Source organism: Phyllostomus discolor, chromosome 2 (assembly GCF_004126475.2).
Source record: "Phyllostomus discolor isolate MPI-MPIP mPhyDis1 chromosome 2, mPhyDis1.pri.v3, whole genome shotgun sequence".
NCBI classification, from domain to species: Eukaryota; Metazoa; Chordata; class Mammalia; order Chiroptera; family Phyllostomidae; genus Phyllostomus; species Phyllostomus discolor.
Window position 1 is genome coordinate 128,378,427 of NC_040904.2, and position 15,776 is coordinate 128,394,202.

The following is a 15,776-nucleotide window of genomic DNA, read 5'->3' on the forward strand; positions in this document are numbered from 1 at the left end:
TCTCTCTTTGAGTCTGGGCCTTGGGACAGCGTAGTCAGAAGAATACAGCGAAAGTTAACATGATGCCAGTGTCCAGGCCCAGACCTTAAGAAACTAGCAGCTTCCACTTCCTGCCTCTTGAAACTCCACCGCCGTACTGTGAGGAAGCCCCGGCCACAGCCAGAAAGGACTAACTGGAGAGCAACCAATGAGCAGCACCAGTTTACCACAAACCTCAGTGACCTGTCTAGGAAATGGACCCTCTGGCTCCATCTCAACTAACACCAGGTAAAGCAGAAACAAGTTATCTCTTCTGAGCCTTGTCCACATTGCCCACTCATGAGTACAATAAATGATTGTTATTTGAAGCCACTAAGTTGTGGAGAAGCTTGTTATACAACAAAAGACAACCAGTGTACCATATTATATTTTATTTATTTACTTCTACCTTTCCCCAAGTACAATTTAAAGTATTCGTGGTATGCCTCTGTTTTTACATTCATCTTTATAGTCATTCCTTCATTCATTCAATAAACCCACAAAGACCAACATGTATCTAGCACTATGCTAAACAGGTTCCGCAGGTACAGAGATAAAAAGTCTCTGTCTTAAAGAAGATTACAGTCTAGTTGTACAGACAAACAATAGACAATGACAATCATAATCTCAGAGCCTTAGCAGAATAGCCAGCAATGATAGATAATCAATAAATGTTGGCTAAATGAATGAACGAATGAGGTTCTCAGAACTACTTCAGGAATTATGTACATACTACCATCATTTTACAGATGAGGTGCTCCAATTAGCAATGTATTACTTCTTGGCTCTAAGTTCACCCTCTTCCCCTACTTGGGGACACAGGGGCTAGACTCTGGAAACATTTCTCTTTTTACCAGATGATTCAGTGTTAGTTCATCAAAAATGGACACTGCAAGGCCACAGCAGAGGAAGGGGCTTTCTATTCTGGTTTGAGATGCTTTATGCCCTCTAAAGTGGACAGTCACACCCAGCGGCATTTTGAAACCCTAGCAGTGCTCACTCTCCAGGGAATTTCTCTGCTACTCAGCAGAAAGTTTTCTGAGGATCAGCTCAGGTTCACCTACATTCCCTACCAAGTTTCTCAACCAGGTAGGTGGCCCTTATAGACCAGCTCCAGCCTGTCCCCTCTGGCAAGTTGCAAATCCACGAGGCAGTAGTCACTTCATTTCCAAGGAGGTCTTGGGAGAGAGGAGGAGCCTCCTCGAAGCTCTTAGCACCTCTACCCTGTACTCTCCTTTGGTCCTAAAAAAAAGCAGCGTCTTCCATTCACAATTTCTATGTTCCTTTTAGACCTCTTTTACCCATTTAGTAATGAACCATAGTTAACTTTTTGCCGGTTAATAATTCATTATGTTAAATTTTTCTTGTTCAAATTACTGGTTTTGCCAGTAAAGGTGTGGCTTTTTCCTCTTGGATGGATCCCCTGACTGGCACATGAAGTAATAAACAGGAGTGTAAACAAACAGAAGAGGCCTAAAAAAGCACAACTGCCCCGTAGCACCATCAAATGACCGATTAACAATGAAAATAGAGAGTTTAAAGACTCAACAAACAAAAACTGCCATGTCAATCTCATTCAAAATCTTTATGTTGTCTAATCACATTTCGTAGAAAATGTTCTTATCATCTTCAGTATTTTTTTTAATCTTTCATTTGATAAACTGTTAAAAAATGCAATGGAAATGTTGGCTAAATGTAAGAGTCAAGGCAAGATAGGGTCACAAAATAAAGTGGCCCTGGCTGGTGTAGCTCAGTGGATTGAGTGCTAGCCTGAGATCCATAGGGTTGCCAGTTCTATTCCCAGTCAGGGCACATGCCTGAGTTGTGGGTCAGGTCCCCAGTAGTGGACATAGAAGAGACAACCACACATTGATGTTTCACTCCCTATCTGTCTCCTTTCTTCCCTCTATCTCTAAAAGTAAATAATTAAATAATTTAAAAAAGAAAATAAAAGAAAGCAGCTAAAGCTTGCCCAGGTGACACCCATCAGAACCAAGAATTAATATTAGGGATAGGGTAGCCTAGTGATTAACAGCGTGGACTGGAGGGCCAGACTGTTCATAATCAAATCTCAGCTCTGCTCCTACCCTAGCTGTGTCACCTAGGGCAACTGAGCTAATAACTTCATTTGTAAAATGCAAATAATAATAGTACCTACCTCAAAGGCCTTATGAGGATAAAGTGAGTTTACGTATGTGAAACTTTTAGCTAGAACCCAATCCAAATTCTCTGTCTAACCTTCTCTCCACTTTAACATTCTTAATTGATTTTTCCCCAATATCTTCTCATTTTGAAAAGGTTTAGGACTTTTGGCCAGTACTTTACCTCCTCGCACAACTAAAACAAGGACAACAACAAATTTAAAAAAAAATAACCAGAACTGCCAGAAAATTGAACTGTCTAGAAGTCCAACAACCAAGGAGTTAAAGAAGAAACATGCATCCAGACTAGTAGCAGAGGTGGAGACAGGCAGCTGGGGCAGATAGGATGCACTGCAAGTGTGGCTGGAAGACCAATCGAGGTAGCAGCTGGCAGACGGGATGGTCCCACATTTGCATGCAGATAAACCAGGAGGAACAACTGGTGAGAGAGAAAGACCATGCAACCCAGAGTTCCAACACAGGGAAATAAAGACTCAAAACCTCTGACTATAAAAATCTGTGGGGGTTGCTGCAGTGGGAGAAACTCCCAGCCTCACAGGAGAGTTTGTTGGAGAGACCCACGGGGTCTTAGAATGTATACAAACCCACCCACCTAGGAATCAGCACCAGAAGGGCCCAATTTGCTTGTGGGTAGTGGAGGAAGTGACTGAAAGCCAGCAGAGAGCAGAACAAGTGACATTGTTCCCTCTCGGACTCCCCCCCTGCATACAGCCCCAGCAAAGTGGGTTGGCCCACCCTGGAAAAAAGCTAAGGATCCACCTCTTACTCTGTAACAGGCCCGTGGAGACAAAGAAATATGGCCCAAATGAAAGAACAGATCAAAGCTCCAAAAACAGAGCTAAACGATGAAGAGATAGCCAACCTTTCAGATTCAGAATTCAAAACACTAGTAATTAGGATGCTCACAGAAACAGTTTAGTATGGTTGCAAAATGAAGGAAGAAGTGAAGGTTATGCAAAGTGAAATAAAGGAAAATATATAGGGAACCAACAATAAAGGGAAGGGAACTCAAATCAACAGTTTGGACCAGAAGGAAGAAAGAAACATTCAACAAGAACAGAATGAAGAACTAAGAATTCAAAAATTTGAGGAGAGTCTTAGAAACCTCTGAGACAACTTTAAAGATTCCAACATCGAATCATAGGAGTGCCAGAAGAAGAGGAAGAGCAAGAAATTGAACACTTATTGGAAAAAATAATGAAGGAGAACTCCCCGAATCTAGCAAAGGAAATAGACTTCCAGGAAGTCCAGGAAGCTCAGAGAGTCCCAAAGGAGTTGGACCCAAGTAAGCACACACCAAGGCACATCATAACTACACTTAAGATTAAAAATAAGGAGAAACCTTAGAAGCAGCAAGAGAAAAGGAGACAGTTATCTATAAAGGAGTGCTCATAAGACTGTCAGCTGATTTCTCAAAAGAAACCTTGCAGGCAAGAAGGGGCTGGAAAGAAGTATTTCAAGTCATGAAAGGCAGGGATCTACATCCAAGATTACTCTATCTAGCAAAACTATCATTTAGAATGGAAGGGCAGATAAAGTGCTTCTCAGATAAAGTCAAGTTAAAGGAGTTCATCATCACCAAGCCCTTATTATTTGAAATGCTAAAGGGACTTATCTAAGAAAGAGAAGATGATCAAACCTTTGAGCAGTAAAATGCAAACAAACTCAAAACTGTCAAATCCAAACCTAAAGAAAAAAAAAACAAGCTAAGCAAACAACTAAAACAGGAACAGAACCACAGAAATGGAGATCACATGGAGGGTTATCAGTGGGTAGGGAGGCAGGAGAATAGGGGCAAAGGTACAGGGAATAAGAAGCATAAATAGTAGGTAGAAAATAGACAGGGGGAGGTTAAGAATAATATAGGAAATGTAGAAACCAAAGAACTTATATGTATGACCCATGGACATGAACTAAGGGGAGAGAATGGTGGTGGGAGGATGGGTGCATGGCAGAGGGGAATAAAGAGGAGAAAAAAAATGGGACAACTGTAATAGCATAATCAATAAAATATTTTTTAAAAAGAAAAGGTTTAAGAAGACCTGTCTTGCTCCAAAAACTGCTCTCTTGTCCTTTCCTATTACCTCTGGCCTTCAACCTGGGCCTTGGTGTATTAACATGTAGAACATTCTCCTTCCTTAAAGAGCTATCATTTCTCTTCAGGCCCGCAAGTGTGGCACCTGTTCAATATAAAAAGAATGGGAGTGACATAGTATAGCAGACATCTCTTAATCAGCTTTTACCTCTTCCTTTGGACCCGTCCCTTCCCCACTCCATGTGACTCTGATGTTTGAGGAGAAGGGCTTATGAAGGAACTTCAGCCAATCAGACTGAATCTTGAGAGAAGGCAGTGGAGGAACCGAGCTGGAGATGGTCATTGATGGCCACAGAGGCCCAGAGTTGCCTCATTCCTGCCCTTATTGAACGCTAGAATTTTAGGAATTCTTTCAAAGTTGTGATCTACCCAGTATACATTAGAAAAATTCCTGGTTTTGCCTATGATAGCAGGAAGTCTACTGCTTGAACCAAAGAGCCCACATACATGCTAGTAGACTGACTTACATCCCTCAGTTTCCATATCTATAAAGTGGGGGTCTCTCAGGTCCCTCCAGCTCTACCTAACCTTCCCCAGCAGATGTGCTCTGCTTGCTCTGGAATTCTCCGTAGCAACTGTCACCATTACCCCTCAGCATCCATATACCTTATGTACAAATCGTGGAACCAAGAGTTGTTTTTAAAGCCTTTTATTTAGGCTGTAAAACCACAAGCTTCCTATTTGCCCCTTACTACATCTCAGCGGTATTATTTTGCTAACAGTTTTGCCAGCTTCTCTGCTATGGTACTGAGCATAAATAGAACATAAACATTTCCAGGAATTGTCAACTTGGCACTTCTTATACAGAGTTAAGATTTCTTTTATAGCATTAATGAAAATAAAGCCTAGGACTAAAACGTGCCCCAAACTTCTAGAAGCTATATTTCCTTCTCAATTAAAATTTACTGTTTGGAAAAGTACAATGTACTCTTTTTTTTTTCCTCTGGAGGGAAAAGTCCTCCAAAGAATCATATACTGCTTACTGCGCAAACTAAGGAACAAGTATAAACACAGCTGCCTATTAAAATTAAGTAAAGGCAACATTCCTGCAGCAAGCTACAACAGCAGCCTGCAAGTCCAAACTGTATCTATAAAAAGAGAAAGCTACCTTGCTAAGCGTATAGTTAAACTCTAAGGCTGCACCACCAGAAAAGCTGGTTATTGGAACTGCCAGCTTTCGATAGCAGGATTTAAGAGCTGCAAAAGTGGGGCCTGATTGCAGTATCAGGAGAGCCAACATACTGTCCCCTGGTCACAGCCAAGAAAATTTAGTCTTTTTTTATTCTTAATGTAGCAAGGTGGGATGGGAGTAATCCGTAGGCTCTGCTCCTTAACCCCCCACCCCATGGCCTCACATTAGACCTTGCCAACCAAAAAGTGGATAAAGAGAGATAGGAAAGGGAGAGATACCAAATGGGCAGGAGAGATACTGACAATAGGCAGGAAAGAAAAAGATAGAAAAGCCCCTAGTGCTGTGTGTCTGGGAGCGACTGGAGTAGCAGAGGAAAAAAGAATGGGGGTCGGTAAATAACAGGCTTTGCAGCAGCCACCAGTTATCAGAATTGGGAAGGAGACAAAAGTGAATTTTGAGAATGCATTTTTATATGCTATGAATTAGCAGGCTTTGAAGTCTAAGTGTCCAGATTCCAAATTTGGCTCTACCACGTTGTATGACCTTGAGCAAGTGACTTACATCTGTGTGCCTCCATTTTCTTATCAGTGCAACAGGGTGATAACACCACCTGCCTCATCAAGTCCCTGTCAGGATTACATAAATTAATAAATGCCAACACCTGGAACAGTGCCTGGCACAGACTAAGCCCTCAATAAATATTATGATTATTATTTTACTGATACAATTTAAGGTTCTTTGTGAGACATAGAAAAGACTAAATTCATTTTTAGTTACAAACACATTGTCTGACCAACCCACAGGCAGACAGACTAAACCAGTCCCAGTCTTCCTATTCCTTGTTTGTCTCTCTCCTCTCATCCACCCTCGTCAAGCCATCTTCAGCTCACTTCACATCTCAGAGCAGCATCCAGCTCATTCTCCATTGGCAGGTCCTGTCTCCATTTGGACAGAGCTTCATCTCCAGACCACAGAGTACTGTGGATGAGTTTTAATTACCAAACAATGGGAAGAGACAATGAAAATGATCCCCCCAATCCAAATTCACCAGCTAATTCAAAACCCTCCAATGAAACTCATTCTATATACATCTAGCCTATGTATTTCTATAGAGTTCTAATGGATCTTAAGGTTGGTGTTAGAGTGACACCTGTGTGGGTCTAAGATTCTGAAACACTCTTAAGCAACAATGTTCAAGAAATTTAGAGAATTACAAACATCCGTGATTACAGATTTAAAACAAAATAATATATCCTTCTATATCTCCCTTCCTACCACCATTTCACCTCCTCCCCCACAAAAACAAGAACAGCTCTTCAAGCTTGTGCATGGCTTGGGAGGCCCATAGTTGAGGAGCAATAAGTGAGAAAGGAGCCATGTGCCTAATCAGTTGGTCTGAAAACAAGATGTTCAGCATTGGATTTAGTTAAAATAATCTAGTAGAGCATTTGTGTGTGCGCATGGGCATATGTGCATATGTGTGTGTGCGTGTTCTTAATACCACCGCCCAAAGCCCACCTCCACAGATTTTGGCATGAACTGGTTTGGGCAAAAGCTTGGGGATCAGTAGTTTTTTAAAAGCCAGAGATGAAGCTAAATCAATCCTGATGGTCAATAAGGTAATTGACGTAGCCAAATGACCAATATAGCCACAGTGGGGAGGAAAAAAAAGTCACAGTGAGAATCCCTAAGAGAAAAAAAACAATAAATCCACTTTGTAAAGTGAAATGGATGCATCCCTGCTGGGGAGAGACTTGTCACATGGTTTGCTTTTCCTAGAAAGAGCTGCAATTAGCTGCCAACAGATGCATTATTTCATCAGTCCCATAAATACTCAATAAAATTCTTCCACTCTGCTTTATGTCAGCCTTGCAGGGGCGGAGGGTGGGGGGAATCTTCTGATGAAATGCAGTACTGAACTATCAAAATTTCCTTCTAAATTATTAAAATTAGCATTAATAAAAATAAAATATTTTAGTAAAATCTTATCCCAAAATACCTCTAAAAGCCCTTGAAAAGTTTCCTCTTAAAATGAAAAAAAAAAAAACAGCACTAGTAAAATTTTTACAAAGCTAATTTCAGCTATTAACTCTACAGCATAATACAATTCCATTTCAAATCCAGTGGGGAGCCAAGACTGCACAGCAGAAAAAGTCTTAAATCAAGAGTTGGGAGGCCTGGATTCCAGTCCTGGCAACAAACAGCTAGCTATGTGATCATGGCTAAGTGTTGACTTAATTTCCCTAGGACTTGGTTTTCTCAGAAAAATTAGATGAGCTGTAAGTCCCTCCCAGTCTAAAAGTCTGGAAACACCAGGATATGTCTTCATCTTGCTGACTTTGTTTCACTAGCAAATTAATGTGTTTACAATTTACACAACCTAAAGTTAAGTCATTCTGGCAATTCCACTAATAATTTTAACCAGTTCTAGCCACGGTGCACACACTGAATGAGCAAAACAGTAAAGTACCTTGACTATGGCACTATTTTCCATCTGAGTGAGAGCTAGTCTTCCTTCCCTAACTCTGCCAGCCAGGCAATGGCTCCTGCCCCAAACTCCTGTCATTCTTTTTAAGTGAGAAAATACATGAAAAGCATCTTCATGCTTTTGGCCATATCCTCATACCATTATTATTTCCTAGTATTTTTCTTTATGTTGACTCATTGTGGCTTCAATACAAACAATGTATTCTTTAAAGGAACTTCATACATAGAAAAGGGTTTTTGCCATCAATGAAAGAAAAATGTTAAATGGATACAAAGAAAAAAAGCAAAACAACTAAATTCTAACTAAATTCTAGCTAAATATTGTTGTCCACAGAAGGTTTAAGCATGAGGACCTTTTTCTGTCTGTTAAGAAAAACTGCCAATAGTGATATGTTTCAGAAATATTTGTACCAAATGGAAGCTTTTACCTGGTTATTAGTATTGAAACAAAAAGAAAAAGAAAATAAATCTCTCACCATGTGATTCAATCCCATTCCACATACCATCAAAAGTCATTTTAAAAACCATCCAAGATCATGGCTGTGCACACATCTCATGTCTGGAAAACACAACAAACGGTTCCGACCGCACCAATGCTGATGTGCACTGTGAGTAATCTCTCCACGAGGATGTCCCTTTCCAAGATGGGCCTGCGCTCTAGCCACACTCTCATCTGGGGCTCCCACTATTTGAACCGCTCTTCCTCCTATACCCACTCTGTCGCAGAATTTAGGTCTTTGCTGAACATCCCCTCATCAGAGAGGCTTTCTCTAACCATCCCCAATAATACGCTAAGCCCTTGCTCACCACCACACATGCTGTTTTTCTTCACAGCACTATCATCACCTGATATACAGTCATGTACTGCTTAAGGACAGGGATACCATTCCGAGAAATGCATTGTTAGGTGATTTCATCATTCCATGAACATCATAGAGTACACTTACACAAACTTAGATGGTATAGCCTACCACACACATGGGCAATATACTATGGCCCACTGCTCCCACTCTACAAGCCTGTATGGCATGTTACTATATAAATGACATGAGATTTAATCAAGTGCATGAGAAAATGATACAATCAAGAGATGTGGTAAACTCTAGCTGTATGAGGCGGCTGCTAGAGTAGCACTGCATACTGTTGTACAGTACAACTTTTTTAATAAGTAGAAAGAGTACACTCTAAAAGAATAAAAATTACAGGATGACAGAACATAAATCAGTAACACAGTTATTTATTATCAACTATTATGTACTGTACATAATTGTATGTGCTACACTTGTATAGAACAGGCAGCACAGTGGGTTTGTTTATACCAGCATCACTGAAAACACCTGAGCAATGCGTTGCTCTACAACACTATGACAGCTAAGACATCACTAGGCAATAGGAATTTTTCAGCTCCTTTTTAAGCTTATGAAACCACCATCATATATATAGTCTGTCATTAACCAAAAGGTTGTTATGTGACACGATTGTATTATTTATTCATTTACTTGCTGTCTATCCCCATCAAACTGTAGAATATAGTGAGCTCATAAGAATAGGGGCTTTGTTTACTGTAATATCCCTAGCACCTAATCTCTGGCACATGGTCAATACTCATTATTTGTTGAATGAACAAATGAATCCCCTCAGTTGATCTGGAGATCCTTCACACAGCTTTATTACCTAGGCTCTGGCACCTAGCAGGTCCTTAGGAGGATATGAAAATCATGCCAGGGAAACATAAAACCTAAGATCTCTGTGGACTCTGCCCTTACCACAAGAAGGGGCCTTGCTGAGAATGCTCACCATTCCCTCTCTAGGACACTGGATGCCACAAAGTAAACTACTCAGCCACAGTAGAAGTGCCTGGACAGACCACAAGCTAGATAAACTGAGATCAACACTGAACTTATATGCAGGGGATGGTCAAGTCATGGTATGACTAGAAAACCCCAGACTAGAAAGCTCTCTAATAAACCTATTACAATGCCTAAAATTTTTGCCATTATTGCTCAGTAACATCAGATGCATCCAAGTCTACATGTGGAAGCCAGAGTGTATCTCGAGACAGTGGCTGATGGGGCTATACATGGTCAGGCAATGCCAGCTCTAAAAGGGACGGGCTAAGCCCTGGAGCTGGTGAGTAGCAGAGAAACAGGCCAGCCATGCGTCTTGCTCCAGTGAGGGCAGTCATGGAGGCAAGGGCATAAGGTCCATGGCAAGGACTGACTAGCTCTAGCTCAAGCTCAAGCCAGGTTGAAGTAAATGTCAGCCCCGGGATAGCCATTCTAGCAGGTTAAAGAATTGAGGCATCTGATGCTAACATAGGAGGCACAGAGCTTTGTTCCAAGACATCCTTGCCAGTACAGCAGAGATCTGGCTTAGGAAAGGAAAAAATAAATAAATAATTCCCAAGCCTAAATGGTTAAAGGCAGGGTTGTCAGCCCGACTGTTAAATGAGGATCAGGGCAGAGACACAGTCCCACAGCCAGGGCCAACACAATGAATGGAATAGGAAGTCCTGGAGCCCAGGAGTCACTCCCACCATCACTTAGACTAAGCAAGTCCTATCAGCTAGTGAGACTGGGGCTGCCCCTAAACCTCCTTTCCAGATCCAGAGTAGCTCAGGCACTGGAGTGAGCCTGTCAGTGCAGACAGAGTAGTGGGAAGCCTTCACCCAAATTCATCATTATCCTCATCTCCTAAATGACCTGACAGGGGCCCAGAGAGGATCTGCAACTGATCCTCCATAGTGTCTACTATGTGACCTTAGCCAGTACAAGACACACCATAATGTGTTCCTTCCATGGTGCCAAGCTGGATTAAGTCATTTTATTGCCAGAATTCCTCTTTTAAAAGATAAGAGTCCTTGTAGGGTGAGGAAAAGACAAAATCAATTCTCCATTAACATCCTAGAGTTTTATTAACAGAGATAGGGAGGACCACTCATCTAACCAGATTCTGAGAGAATCAAAGGTTTAAATCCAGAACATACATAAAAACAACTAAATAAAATCAAGCACCAATTAAGGCCTTTGAGGCAGCTCAAAATTCACAAGTGAAATACAAAAATTCAACTCAGACAAACAAAGGGGAAACCAACAATCCCTGGAACAAGAAAACTTTTCAATAAAATAAAATCCGAGATATCCTTGGATATCCTTGGACATTCCTAAAATATCCTTGGATATTTTATTCTTGGAGAAAGACCTACCTCTTACATAAAGAGAAAGCCATTCCTTCTAAGAGGAAACCACCAAATCTACACAAATTAATTAATAATTGCAACCAAAATTATTGAAAAGGGTCAGAAGAGGTTGATGTATATACATACGTAGATAAGCACCACATTTTCCTACAGCCTAGTTATTCAAAATTCAAAAATTTACAAAAATTTTAATGAACTATTTAAAATTTTATTAAAATTACTCTATTACAACACTGAAGAAGCACTGAGGTTCTGAAAAATAGGCCTCTGGGTCTGTTCACAATTTTTTACAGGGAAATTAAATTGAAGGCACTTCAACTCTGATTTTTTTCCCAGGATTTTTTTAAAAAGAAAGTTTCAATTAAGTCCCAATTTAATTTCAGAACTAAAATACTGTCATAAAATTAATTAACAATTATTTTAAACACAAAGTTTAAGCTCTCAAATAAGAGCCCATTACCTAACAATTCCTTTAAAATAATATTATTTCCTCCATCCTTACATATATATGTGTATATATGTGTGTATACATACATACAGATAAAATTATGGCATTGTGAGTTTTCTACAATGTATGTAGATTTTTAAAGTGATGATTTTGAAATGGAAAACTGCAAAGTGAAGAAGGGAATGACAACCCCCAAATTCAGGGTTTATCAGTGAGTGGGGGTTGGGGATGAGGTAGAACTGGGGAGGAGCACCCGGGGGGGTCCTCAAAGGCAATGGTAATATTTTTTTAACTGAGTGATGGGGAAACAGATGTTTACTGCACCATTATACTCCATACCTTATGTATATCTTGTGATCTTAAAATGTGCAATAATTAACAATAACTATTTTAAAAAGTGAGTTTACACAATTGTCATTGTAGAAAGCATATACAAATATATTTAAATCAAACTCTCTTCAGAATATTTTTTCAGCAATGATACTCAACAAGAAAACAATTAAGAGTGCTTAATTTGTGCAGTAGCCAACCTATCATCGCATTTGACCACCTCCACATAATTAGCAAACTAACATTATTTTTCTAAACTTTAACACAGACACAGTAGATTTTTCTTTTCACTCTATATTGTTTTGTTCTGCTTACTTAAGAACAAAACAAAACTATTATTCTCTCAACTTTACTGTAACTTTCATCATTTGGTTAAAAAAATCTTAATTTTTCCCCTGGTTCTCTGAATGAGTCTGAAGAAATGACAACAACGTCATACCCCTATTAAAAATATACAACAGTACTATTTACATCACCCAAAGTGATTATAAAAAAATTTTAGTAAACATTTTGGTAGAAACGGGCTTTCAGTTTGCCTGTTTTGTTGTTTCCAACTATGTTTTGCCAAGAAGAACCTCTAAGTCACATACCAGGAAAAGACATCAGACATCCTAATATTTGTTTTAACATCTCCCCAATTCTATGTTATTTACTCTCCTTTCAATACAGGAGTAGAAATGTCTTAGATACTTTCATTTGTCTTTGTTCACATACCTGAGAATTCCTGTGGTCTTCAAAGACCAACTATTTTCAGCATTTCAAAAAGCATAAAACATACATTTGCTTGTAATTTGGTCATGCCAGGAAATGAAAATATTTTTTTCTTTTTCCACTGGGATTTTACTTGGCCTTCCTAAGTTATCTGGTTAACTCATGCTAATCAGATATTCAGACATATGTCATTAATAAAAATGGAAAAATTAATCATAAGTACTTAATAAACATCTGGAAAAATCATTCAAAATATGAGATCCATGAGGCAAAAACAATAAAAGTGGCCTTTTATTACTGGTATTTGCTTTTTAACCAGATATACTGGTACTTTAAAAACAACAGGACAAAGTCTAGGGACCACTGATTGAAGAAGTTCAGACTATCACTGCTATCAAAAACTCCAGAGAATGTTGATTTCCTAACTCTGTTAAAAATCTGCAAGTCAACTTTCAATTTTTTTTGTCAGTTCAGTTCTTTGCTCCTCAGTTTTTGTAAAAAGTATAAATCATGGACGCTGTTAGGAGGGAACAAGTATTTCATATCACATCTTCCTGCTACAACCTAGTGCCAGGTTAATGGCACTAGGGCTCTCTTTTCCATAGCTTTCAACTTTCCTTAAAATCAAAACGAGACCCATCACAAACTACTGTCTTTACAAAGTTAAATACTCTGGGTGTCTGAACAAAACCAAACTACATGGGATGACTTTAAAACAATACCTTTAAAAACAAATTAAGCCAGCTTTCCAGATAATCCCTTTTGGCCATGTAGCACAGCCCAGGGAACAGGTGCAGGGCGAGCCTTCCTAGAGGCTGTCTCCTCCTTCAAGAACCTGACCTTTTCCAGCCAGCAGCTCTGGCACCCCATGAAGCAGTTACCAGGAGGCCTAATGCCTGCTTTCCCGTCTGCACTTTCCAAATGGCTCCTGACGCCAACAACTGAGATATGACCTGGCTCTCAGATGAGAACATGCCTCCCAAGTGATTTGCCAAGTTTCCCTGGAAGCATTTCTAAGTATATGTTCTCTGAGCGCCCTCCTCACCCTCTCAAACATGGTTCATTTTTCCTTCTTTCCCGGCACTTCTAATTCCACCTCCCACCCCACCCCTGTAATGCCTTATATCTTCAGTCCAAACTCCTTACCCACTTTTGGGAACTGCTGATCCCCTCCCAGCCTAAAACCCCAATTTCAAATCCAAAGGCTGTAATTCAACAATTTTGGAGCTGGTTTGAAGTGATCTTTTTGAGGCATACCTGCAGGCAGCTCAGTTATGGCTTCTTCCCTCGCCTTCTCCAGCTTCTCCCTTACCCAGGGAAATTCTTGCAGAGAATCTAGGAATGTATCAAATGCTTTAGGACCTCTGGAAGGTAGGATATCCAGCAGCAGCATTGTTTTCCGGAGGCCTGTGGTTTGAGCTTTGATTTCTTGAAGATGGTTTTCTGTCAAGACCCCTTCCTGGTAAAGATACTGAAGAACCAGTCCCTCCACCAGTACTTCTGCACCCAGCTCCAGGCGAAGGGAGCGGAGCACTTGCTTGTCTCTAGCCTCCATTTCTCCCTGGGAAGAAACAAAATTGTACCTCAGATTACAGGAATACTGATGTGCCCCTAAAGCTACTGCCCTGCAATGTCATCTCCTGAAGGAAATGGACATCTTTGAACGCTAGAGTGCCGGCCATGGTGTTAAACTTCTGGCCTTTAAGCCCAGCCTAACTCATTTCAACTGTTTCAAACATAATGAACAATCCTAAATATAAAACTTTTTTTTTCTGATTTTGCTTTCCACACAACGGGAGTCCCAGCTCAATTCCTTATTCTATAAAAAGATTGGGGGTGGGGGGTGGGGGCGGGGGTTCAGATACCCTGCTTTAAAAGCAACTTTTATCCGAGTATTACATTAAATAACATTTCATTTTAACATAGTTGAGAAGAAACAGTGGTTTTATTTGAATAGTGCCTTCAGCAGAGTTGCCCCACCACTACAGAAACTGCCTGCAGGTGCCCTTTTGAACATGGGCATTGGCAGAACCTGCTCTGCAATGGGCACGGGGGCCAGAAACCAGCAGCACTAATAAGTTTAAGAATCTCTTACCTAGGAGAAAAGGCTTATACACCATCACCTTCAAGAAAAACATTTAAGTGTTTGTGTCCGGTCTCCAGTAATCCTGTATATAGTCAGAAATTCCACCCCATCTCTCTAGGAATTCAGACTTGCCATCGCGACACTACCGTGACTACACATGCATGGAACATTCGGTGGGATTTTTTTCTTTAAAAGAAAAATATCCATATGCTAGTCCTGCCACGCAGGGTTTGAAAGCATATTGCCAAGACCACCGCACCAGTGAGCTGAAGGGAGGTTGTGTTAGTGGCCGGGACACCCTCACAAAGTGAACTATGGCCCCTGCCCCAGCCCTCCAGGCAACCCCCGGCCCCAGTCCGAGTGGTGGCGGGTGAGGATCTTGTGCACTTCGGGCTGCCGGGGCCCTTTTGCAGCTTGTTTTTATTCCCTGTCTCAGCAGCTGAAGCTAGTATCACGAACAGGAGGGACTACGAGAGGTTTTTGGGACAGCCTGACCCGCTAAAATGGTGTTGGGAATGACCTTCAGGGAGGACCAAGGGGAGAGCTGAGCCCCGGGCACCCCCACCGCCAGCCACCCAAACCGGCTCCACTAGGGTTGCCGCGAGCAGGATAGGAGGGAGGGGGAGCCACGTCGGCCCAGGCCGTTAGGCCACAGACGCCGATGCACCGGGCCTTCGAGAAAGGATGGATACGGAGTTTCTGGTTTCCTGTTACTTACGTCTGCAAACCCGTATCTTAAAAAATAAATAAATAAAACTGCCACCGGAATCCACAGTGTTAGGGAACCTGAACCATAAGCACCATCTTTATTAAAAGCGAAAACTGAGAACAGGAAGTGTTGTCGCCATCTTTGTTGAGGGCAAAGACAGGAAGTGCTGCAGCTGTCCTTATTGAGCGCTCAAGTGACGGGCTGAAGCCTTTACTGCCATGTTTGTTGTGGGTAAATAACCTAGCCAGCTGGAGATGAAAAGTAGCGTTACTTTTGGGGAGGCAAGTATCTAAGAAAAAACATAATTGCATTTTAAACACAGTAACTCCACCACGGCTTTGCACGCAATTGAAACAATAGGTCTCAAAAGACATTTTATCAGCGAGGCCTCACATGACC

The 15,776-nt window shown here is 40.9% G+C and overlaps 1 protein-coding gene across 4 annotated transcripts in view; it reads right to left on the minus strand.

The window, feature by feature from the left end:
• CRADD (CASP2 and RIPK1 domain containing adaptor with death domain) overlaps positions 1–15,525 on the minus strand; it is a 188,183-nt gene extending 172,658 nt beyond the window's left edge. For 2 of the 4 annotated variants that reach the window (XM_036018562.1, XM_028533086.2), the window contains exons 1-2: positions 15,387–15,525; positions 13,840–14,143 (exon numbers count right to left, since the gene is read on the minus strand). In XM_036018562.1, the coding sequence (XP_035874455.1) occupies positions 13,840–14,137 (298 nt within the window). In that variant the 5' untranslated portion in view covers positions 14,138–14,143; positions 15,387–15,525. Of the gene's footprint in view, positions 1–13,839; positions 14,144–14,677; positions 14,942–15,188; positions 15,357–15,386 lie in introns of those variants that run through there. The other 2 variants (XM_036018563.1, XM_036018564.1) reach the window with 2 other exon arrangements.
• Between the last annotated feature and the right edge of the window lie 251 nt (positions 15,526–15,776).